The sequence below is a fragment of the Neltuma alba genome, unplaced genomic scaffold (assembly GCF_004799145.2).
Source record: "Neltuma alba isolate B1F8T4 unplaced genomic scaffold, ASM479914v2 tig00010746_pilon, whole genome shotgun sequence".
Classification (NCBI taxonomy): Eukaryota; Viridiplantae; Streptophyta; class Magnoliopsida; order Fabales; family Fabaceae; genus Neltuma; species Neltuma alba.
This window is the reverse complement of record NW_021635573.1, coordinates 226,097-236,577: the sequence shown is the minus strand read 5'-3', so window position 1 is coordinate 236,577 and position 10,481 is coordinate 226,097. Positions and strand designations below refer to the sequence as shown.

The window sequence follows — 10,481 nt, the reverse complement described above, 5'->3', positions numbered from 1 at the left end:
ACCAGTTCTATAAAAGGAATATTACAAGGCCCAAATCCAATATAATCAGCATGAAGTCGCTTTAAATAGTTTCATCTTTGAGAGTCAAATGGTGGTACTCCCAGGGCTATTCCAAAAATACCTGGTCGAGTCTAGCTTTAAAAAAGCAATCCAAACAAAAAATCGAGCTGGACTGCACCGGGTTGGACGTCAGGTTAGATTGGGTTTCGGACTGACTCAGACCAAATGGTCTGGTCTGACCTGACCCAGTGCTTACATTTATTTTCTTTAATTTATATTTTTTTAACCTAATCCTTCTGCCTCATTTAATTATTTCTGATAGTTTTTATTTTATTTTTAGATTAAGGTTGGTTTATTTTGTATACATGACATGACCGTCTATTATAAGTGAAAAAATGGCTACCAAATTTTTTTTAAAAAAAAATACATGAATGGCAAAGCAACCTGGACCTGTATCAGGCCTAACTAGACTAGCCCTTAGACCAAAATTTTCAGCCTGATTATTTTTCAAAATAAACTTTGAGATGATATCTTACCCAGTCCAGTTTGATCATTGCTCAGCCCTAGCACTCCCTCTTGAGTTTGAAACTTATTGGTTTGAGCACAGATCATGTCTAAATTAACGGTCGCTTTGAAGGTAGTAGAATTCAACATATCTAGTAGAAACTTATTATTTCTATGACTGAATGGAGCTGACCCTTGGAGCAATAAGCGTATGCACACAAATATGGCGAGCATTCATGTTACAGAGAGTACTTTCTTTTTTCTTTCGAGTTGGCAAACACCAAAATGTTTGTAGGTGCCGTTTGAACCCGCAATGTTAGCATCCCAAGGATGCCACCTATGCCCCCTGGGCCAGTGTTCATCGGCTTCTAGGGAGCGCTCGCCGCAATAGGGTTCTATTCAATAAGACATTGATCACGTCCAATAACTTGCTTTCAAGACACATACAAGTAACCAATAAAAGCTAGGAGCACAACAAACTAGTCTCTCATGACACAGTGAACCAAAATTTGAACTCCTGTTAAAAGATGTACTTATGTACTTATATTTAATGCTTGACAGTACTTCAAATAGGATTATCTCTATTAGGAGAATACATGAGCCTAGCAAAATAAAAAAATAAAAACACACACACACATGTACACACACAGTATACAAAGTAGCTCAAACCAAAAGTCACATCCATAATAATTTGGGTTAGGAATGGATGACGAAGTGTTAAGCAAATAATAGTTTCCTCTAATAAGTGTTTGTCTGCAATAAACCTTGTCATTAAATGCGTCATGCCCAATTGATCCAAATACCTCGTGTTGATTAGGAAATACATTGAGTAAAGTTCATAAAATAAACATTTTTACCTCAAATTCACAAAATAAGGAGAGCAAGGAATTGAAATTAAACGAGAGAATAATTGAAGGATGACCGAAGGCCATGCACAAAAATATAAGACCTCCACTATTAAATAAGAATATCAACATACTAAAAGTCATAATATCTTTAATAAGTTAAATTATCTAGTTTTCTTCATATAAATGAATATCACTATCAAATTAATAGTTATAAATTTAAGTTGCAAATCAAGTAAAATAAGTATCAAATTATTGGAGGTCACAAAAATAAAATTTTCCCTCTTCCTTCATAAATAGACAATATCACTTGCAAATTAGTAGTGAGAAAATTGTAAATGAGAGAACATGACTATTAAACCATGATAAGTCATGGTATCTTTAACAAGTGAAAATTTTCATTTTCTTTTATAGACAGACAAATCTCAGTTACAATAATTAATAAAGAAGAGCATCAAACCATTGAAATAGCCTTCAGTTCTGATTTTGGTATTCTCAAACTTTTATCGCCTTTTTAAGGTGAAAATAAAAGGAAGAGTTGATTTTTTTTCCTTCTTTAATGATTCGACAGACACCAGAACCTCAACCAAAAATGGAATTAAAAAAGGCATAAAAATAAAAGGCATAAAAATGGTTTTTTAAAAGAAATGAAAAGAAAGTTGTCTGGACGTCTGGTGCATCTATTCTCAATGTAGAATTTATTTATTTTGTCCAAAACAACTACAAAACAATGTGCTTCTATCTCACCAAAGAAAAAATAGGCACAGGAGTAAAACTGGAGACTGTACAGAGCGCATCTGGTATCCTACACCAATATTCATTTATTTATCTTTAGGAAAAAAATTAAAGGAAATTGATGGAGACATTTCTCATAGAATACAAGCTGGCTGGTTAAAGTGGAGGAAAGCTACAGGAGTTATTTGTGATAAGAAGGTACCTGAGAAACTTAAAAGAAAATTTTATCGGACTGCTATAAGACCAGCTATGATGTATGGTAGTGAATGTTGGGCAATAAAGGGAAAACAAGAGCACAAAGTCGGAGTAGCAGAAATGAGGATGTTGAGATGGATGTGTGGTCATACAAGAAAAGATAGGATTCGAAATGAAAAGATCAGGACAAGAGTTGGTGTGGCACCTATCCAAGAGAAAATGGTTGAAAATCGCTTAAGATGGTTTGGACATGTGCAGAGAAGGCTTTTGGAGGCCCCGGTGAGAAGGGTTGATCAAACAAGATGGAGTCCCATAAAAAGAGGCAAGGGAAGACCGAGAAGAACGTTAAATGAGGTCATTGAAAAAGACCTCCTAGTCAATAACATATCTAAGGATTGGGTTGTTGACAGAGTACGATGGCGTCGTGTGATTCATGTAGCCGACCCCACCTAGTGGGATAAGGCTTGTTGTTGTTGTTGTAGGAAAAAAAATCATTGCATCTTATAATGAAAAACATGCTTGTACAAATAGGCCCCCCACAAACAGATGGGCATATCCATTAAACGTCACAAATATAGTAATAACTAGTCACGAAACATAACAAATATATTGACAACATAAATTGCGGATGGAAAATTATAATCAATGGAAAGAACCAACAATCGATTCTAAGACAATCAATTCAATACACATACACAATATTTGACCATTGTGAAGCTAAGAAATCTAAAAAAACACATGATGAGCGAGAACATAAGAATAGGATCACTGCTAAACACAGGCAGGTGCATTAAGGTTGTTGAGACGAGCAAAGACAATGGAATCAGCAGCAACATTAATTGAAGAAGAAGGATCCACAAGCATTGGCTCCATGGAAGGAATATCTTGAGACTCAGTCAAACTCAAAACTTTCCCATTCAGCAACACAATGTCGCTTTGAATATTCCCATCCTTGGGAGTCAAATGGTACTCCTCTCTCATATTTGAGTCTGAAACTTGTTGATTTGGGTACAAATTCATGTCCATATTAACACTAACTTTAAAGGAAGTAGAATTTGACATGTTTATCAATAGCAAGCTCACAGCAGCCTAGAAAAATACAAGAAGGTGTGAATTTTATCAGTGGAATTTGGCAATAGAGAAAAATGTTTTATTATTTTTGGAAATGAATGCACAGAGCTTACCTTATTCTTAGAACAATGAGCATATGCACGCAAGTATGGAGAGCCCTCATTATTAACAGAGAGTACTTTGGTTCCCATAAGCCGATGCCATAACAAGGCTCTATTAAACAAAAGATATTATTAATAACATACCATGGCTTTCTTTTAAGATGCACACGTGTTGGAATCAAAAGCCTTACCCATAATAATCTGGGTTAGGGATGAATGATGTAGTGTTGAGTAGACCATAATTTCCCCCAATTAGTGTTTGTCTACAATAAACCTTGTGGTTAAAGGTTGATGTCATTCCGAGTTGATCCAAATACCTGTTTGTCAAAAAACACATCAAGAGAAGTTCATAAAAAGGGAATTTTCAAGAAATATGAAAAAAGGAGAACTAGAAAGGTGCTGATATTAAACAAGAGAATAATTGGAGAATGACCAGAAGCCATTAGCAAAGGTATGTGACACATCTTTGCCTCCACTATTATAAGTTCCTCCAGATTCCCCAACCCATGCTTGGGCCCATGGTGCATACTCTTTCACACTTGTTGATATGTCCTTGAATGTTTTAGCAACCTGACTTAGGAAAAATGGGTCTTGCACCTTATTAATCAAAGTCTTATCCACACCTACATTCATGGTATGAATGGAGTGTTAGGCATTTTCTCAAAAACCAAACACAAGATTATGTTTTCATTTTTCCTCTTTGTGTTTGTAAAAATGCTCAAAATAGAAAAGGAGAGAATACACAAAATGGTTAATTAATTCATATATGTGTGTGTGTATTTGCAATATCAAAAAGTCCATATATTTATACTTTTCAAAAGCTTAGTGGCAAATAACTCTTTTAAAAGACGTTAATTTCATGGAAAAATTAATAAGAACTAGAGAATAATAATGTTGCTCACCAGCACCCAGATTGTAAATATGATGAGTGACTCCATCAATAACATTAGGTGCGGTATTCTGTAAGAAGCTATCAAACCACTCTTTCTTGTAAAAACCACCAGGGGCTAGCACTTGGGGTCTTGTATCAGGTTCTGGGTAAAACATATTCACTAATTTTCTGAGTTCAGTGATATCTTTTGCATATTGCACACTTTCTATTCTTGCACCGATACCATCACCACATAGCTCATTTCCTACCATGAACAGACTTGTATCAGAAATCACATACGACTCACATTAATATACTTGGAATCGAAGTTCAAAGCAAAAAAGCATTGCCTTACCTAATTCATATGAATCTATTTTGTATCCTTTTGAAATAGTGTAAGTCATAAGGGTAGCAGCATTATGTGGGTTCCAATTACCTAGCCAAAGAATTTTGTCCTCCATGGATCTCCTCTTTCCATGGAGAGCATTCAACCCAAATGTGAGTTTGACTCTGCCACAACATCAATGCTAGATTATAAGAATATACTTCAAACAACACATATAGTTGCTGAGATAATGAGAGATCATGGTTTGGAATGATACATGATAAGAGTGTAAGATACCCGGTTTTGTTGAAAAAGTCATTGATTTGATCCCATCTAGTATGATTAAGGCATCCAGAGCTAAATCCAAACAAGCCACCTAGATTCTTTGTGAATCCTGTGCAATTTTTTGGATGTCTAAATCTATACACCACTTGATCTTCTAATGAACCTCCTAATCTGATTCTCAAGGAGTTAAATGCTACATGAACGAAAGCAAATACATATGAATATTTATTTGAATCTTTGAATGTAAATTAAAGTAGCTAGTTTTTGGCTATTATTGGAAGGAGAAGGGAAAATGTGATAAAGAAAAAATAAATTTTTACTTCACCATATTTTTACTGAAAATTCATAAATTGAAATTAAATTATAAAAAGAGGACAATTTCACAAAAGTTTACAAAAGTGCAAAAACACTAGAGAGAAAATTCTCGAATCATTCTTGTCCTTTTTCTTAATAAAGAATGAGGGGTATTTGTTCCCCTCCCCCGCAAAAAAAAAAAAAAAAGAGGGCCTGAGGGGTACTTGTGCAATATTAATATCAATGAAGGAAACTTCCTAAAATTGAAAAATATTCAAAATCACTAAGCGCCAATGACGAAACTTTCTGTGCTATGAATTTTTGTAAAGAAAGAAAATATTTTACCCTTTATAGCATTTATCATAATCTTGTTATTCAAATCCTGCCAACATGAAGAGAGCAAAAATAAGATACTAGTATATCCATGATATTTAATAAAAAATTGACGGAGAATTGTAAATTAATATATGTATGTATGTACCAGATTGAGAATGCCCGCTTGTCCCCAAGGACATTGACCATAATCACATTTATCAGAAGGCCACCAATCCAAAGTTGCACAAATGAAATTTTCATCTGTATTTGCTATTGGTGTTATCACTTTTACATCAAGTTTCACGTCTTCTGAATGGGTTACAGAAAACAATGAAACAAGAACACACAAGAAAGCTAATTTTGCTTCCATGATGGAAATTTGTAAAACAAGAAATGGGAGGGAGGAAGCACGAGAAATTAAGAAATGTTCCCTACATTTATATAGTCAATTGGGTGGTAAAATTCTTCTCTTTCCTAATCAGATGGATTTGATTTAGAAAATACGTTCCAAGTATATTTCCATTTGCTGTCAAAACAACATAACTATACTAATTGACAGCTAAAACAAACTAAAGAATGTATCAGTAATGCCTCCTTTATGAGCTGTCTCAACAAAAATGGGTTGGAATTTGGGAGAGAAATTTTACCTCTTATTCGATGTTAAAATTGACTTTTTTGGCATTAGTTACCAAAATTAGTATACCCTTAAATACCACTGCCAGATCTAATTTGTATTTCGTATATCAAGAGGTAATTCAATTGTTAAAAGATTGGGTTCTGGTTTGGTAGATCAAGTCTAGTCCAATCCAATCTTGGGTTATTACTAGACTTGACCAAATTAGGGACTGTCAAATCCAGTCCAACCAAAAAGTAGACTAGTCTTTGGATTGGGCTCTGGTTTGATTTAGTGTGTCCATTGTGCAGTCTTACTTTGAGACATCATCCTATCCTTCTATTTGCTAGCCTTAACTAAAATTCCATGTAATACAAAGTTCTCATGTTATGTGTCTCATTGATTGAAATTTTGGTTTCATTTCTTAATGTTTTCACGTCCATTTAATTCATTTTTGTGATGTTAGCTCTAAATAAATAATGTCAGTAGCAGTGACATCCACGTATCGATTGCGGGGGCTTGATAGGCAAAATTCTAGGAAGATTTTCTTTTCTTTTAAAATTAATTCTCATGATTATTATCGTTGGACATAGAATGGGGAAGGAGAAAGGAGAGGGATAGAGATCAAGAAGAGCGGACAGAGAGAGAATTGGAAAGAGAGGAGAAAATTCAAAGAGAAAGCAAATGCTATAATAAACTCAATTAATTCAAAAGGAGTATACTGAAAATAATTCTTGCTCTATTTATAAAGCTCTAAGCAACCTAATCCTAACTAATTAATCTTCAAATAAAAAAATTACAAAAATTGGAAACTCTATTAAATAGGACATAAAAGAAATTGCAGAAATAGTAAACTCTGCCAAATAGTAAATAATCTCTCATGCATCTAAACATAATCCAAATTATTTATTTTAAAGATAATTTTAATTAAAATACCAATATTTCAATATCATATTCCATCGTTTTTCCTCTTATTGAAAAGAACCCTCCTCTGAAGAGATAAAGAGCTGTTAAGACTCGAGCAAGGTGGGATTGATTTGGCGAAACTCTTTTTCAGCGAGCCAGGACGCATTTGTATTAGAGTAACCTTTCTAATGAACAATATAGCAGTGAACAAAACCACCAGAGATGAGAATAGATTCCTCATCCATGATAGTATCAATCACTTCCTTAGCTTGTGGACAGGTTGGTAGTGGCAGACTAAAGCACTGTGTTGCTTGAAACCTGTAATGACTTTTGAAAGATGTTAATTTCATGGAAAACTTGATAAGAACTAAGAGTTATGTTGCTCACCAGTATTCAAGTTGTAAATATGATGGGTGACTCCATTGACAACATTAGGTGTAATATTTTGAAGCAAGCTATCAAACCATTCCTTCTTATAAGAACCACCTACGGTCATGTAAAAGGATTTGGGTAAAACATATTCACTAATTTTCTCAATTATGTCCTTTGCATGTTGAACACTTTCCATTTTGTCATCAATGCCATCACCACAGAGCTCACTTCTTACCACAGATTAGCCTTTGATCATAAATCACAATGGCTAAGATTAGCTTTTTACAATGTATCACTTGTTTCACACTATGACAATGTATATGAGGAGAGAGGGATCAACGTGTCTAACAGTGAAAACTTCAGAGAATTTTATAAAAATAAGTTAAAGCGCAGGGACTAATTTATGAATTTGATAAAACTATAAAGACAAAAAAAAAAATATATGCACAGAACTAATCAGTATTTAAATGCTGTTTGAATCTTGAATGCTGAAAAATCTATTGAATTCAACCGCATTATTATGTCATCATAATATTAGGACCAGGTCAGTAGCTTTTCTTTCTTTTCTTCCAATTTTTAATTATTTGGTTGCAGCATTGCGCTAATTAGTCTTATTTGTTACTATAAAAAATAAGTCAGCCTTGATGTCCAAGAAAGTAGTCTTTCTACGGCTTCTTCCTCACTTGATTCTTTTCTATTATGATGGTATCGTATCATACTATAACATTATGTGGTTCTTAATAAGATCACGTAAATTAAAGCTATGTATTCAACACAAACGGTGAATGAATGGCTAGGAGTACCAAATAAACTATTTTGTATCTAATAAAAGAAATGACACACTTGATTTGTAGTTATATTTTTTGAAGGATTCAAAGGTGATATTGTAAAATATTTTGAAAGCAATTTTCAGATGGGCCCAAATCAATATTTTAATGTTAAAATTTTAAACGCTGAAATGTCTACTGAATTCAACTTTTATTTAGTTATCAATTACCATCTTGATTCTTAGTATAAAAGTCAGCTTGACATTCAATTTAATTTTAAATATAAAACCCAATTTACTTTGTCTTTTATATTTATCTATTTTCTTTAAAGGTAGTCCTTGTAGTAGTTACACATATTAAAAGTTTCATCAAATGGTAGTTCTAACTAATACACATGATTATTAAGGATATTTTAGAAAAAGATAATACCTATTTATTACAAATAACTAATTTAACTAATTTCTTTAATTTACTCAAATTAGTTAACCGACTTTGATATTAAGAACCAAAGATAGTAACCAGGACTTTGTCAATATGGTATTCTTGAAATAAAATAATGTCTTCTTGGCTTCTTGTTTAGTTGCAACTCGCCTCGTATGGTCAGTCTTTGCCTGTTAATGTAAAAAAAACTATATATATATATATATATATATATATATATAAGAGACCAACTTTTTTGTCTAAAAAAATAAAATCACATATTCTTTAGCTTCCTCCTCAAGAAATGCACATGGACCAAGCAATGAAGAACTTCTATAAAACCCCCCTCAATGTAGTTGCAGTCTAATCAACCATATATGTACAAAATAAACAGAAACAATTATTGATAGATGGAAGAGGAAGTTGGCCAAGTTGTGCTTTTAGGGCTATGGGGAAGCAGCCGGTGCACAAGGGTTGCATTAGCCCTTAAACTTAAGGGCATACCCTACAAGTATGTGGAGGAAGATTTAACAAACAAAAGTGAATTACTGCTGAAGAGCAATCCGGTGCATCAAAAAGTTCCAGTGCTCTTACATAATGGCAAGGCAATAGCTGAGTCACTTGTTATCTTAGAATATATTGAAGAGACTTGGAATCACACTTCCAAACTCTTGCCTCACGATCCTTATCAAAGAGCCAAGGTTCGCTTCTGGGTTAATTACTTTGATCAAAAAGTAAGTGCGATTTCCTTACTACCTTTCCTTATGGAAAGCAATTGATTATTTAGACATCAGTAAAATAACATCCAACACCTTGTTGTTATTTTTCAATAGCATTCAATATCTTAATTTTATTTACGATGCCCAATATCCTGATACATCTAACACCTTTTGATGTTATTTTTCAATTATATTTGGCACTTTAATCTTACTTATAGTTTAGGATACTGGATGCACTATAAATAAGATTAAATTGTTGGAAGCACAAAACAAAATTAATATCAGGATCTTAGATGCACCATAAATAAGATTAAGATGCTAAATGTAATTGGAAAATAAAGTTAGGGTTCTAAATGCTATTTTATTCTTTAGAGATTCTAATAAAGATTGATTTTGTTGATCTTAGATTGCTTCAGCCTCATACACCATCTTCTTATCAAAGGGGGAAGAGAGAGAGAAAGAAATTGAAAAGATGAGTGAAATTATTAGGGTTTTTATTGAAGGAGTGAAGAGAGATTTAGGTGACAACTTCCCTTATAGCAAGGGCAAGTCCTTGGGACTCTTGGACATTGTGGTGGGAACACAAGCTTGCAACTACAAAGCTGCTCATGAAGCCTTGAAAATGGAAGTGATTCATTCCCATATGAATTCAGAGTTCTTGTCATGGGTTGATGCCCTCAAAGAACATCCTACAATGAAGGAGACCCTTCCTCCTCATGACAAGTTGGTGGCCAACTTGACAGAGAAATTTGGTCCTCTCAATTAGATCTTGTTTTAATAACAAAATTACTATACTATATAAAGAATATAAATATAGTGCTTTCGTGTTCCATTTTGCATATTCTCATACTTGATGGTTTGTTGTAAAATAAAAATATGTATTAGCAATTGCTACTTTATATTCATGAGAGTTGTTCCTGCAACAAAATAAAAACTTGATTTGCTCATTGTATGATATGTCTGCTTTTATTTTGGAATGGATAAAGTTTGATTGAATCGCCTCCATTTCTCCCCCAGAAATATTTTTTTCCCCAATTTGATCTTGAAAATTATAATTTTATTCTTTGACTCTAATTTTTTTCTCAAATATTATGTCATAATATGCTCTTGTAGTGATGAGTTAATTTTATCAACATTCATAAT

General features: G+C 33.4%; 2 protein-coding genes across 2 annotated transcripts; one reads left to right on the top strand and one right to left on the bottom strand.

Moving 5' to 3' along the window:
• Positions 1 to 3,050: 3,050 nt before the first annotated feature.
• Positions 3,051 to 5,911, bottom strand: LOC114758722 (heparanase-like protein 1). Its single transcript, XM_028947814.1, has 9 exons — positions 5,708 to 5,911; positions 5,572 to 5,608; positions 4,945 to 5,125; positions 4,678 to 4,832; positions 4,354 to 4,587; positions 3,885 to 4,074; positions 3,643 to 3,768; positions 3,464 to 3,563; positions 3,051 to 3,368 (listed from the first exon to the last, which is right to left on the bottom strand). Exons 1-9 carry the CDS (start codon positions 5,909 to 5,911, stop codon positions 3,051 to 3,053), a joined length of 1,545 nt encoding a protein of 514 aa, XP_028803647.1.
• Positions 5,912 to 8,992: 3,081 nt separating this feature from the next.
• On the top strand, positions 8,993 to 10,339 carry LOC114758784 (glutathione S-transferase U10-like). Its single transcript, XM_028947878.1, has 2 exons — positions 8,993 to 9,353; positions 9,745 to 10,339. The coding sequence occupies exons 1-2, from the start codon at positions 9,030 to 9,032 to the stop codon at positions 10,102 to 10,104; spliced, it is 684 nt and encodes a 227-aa protein (XP_028803711.1). The 5' UTR covers positions 8,993 to 9,029; the 3' UTR covers positions 10,105 to 10,339.
• The last annotated feature ends 142 nt before the right edge of the window (positions 10,340 to 10,481 follow it).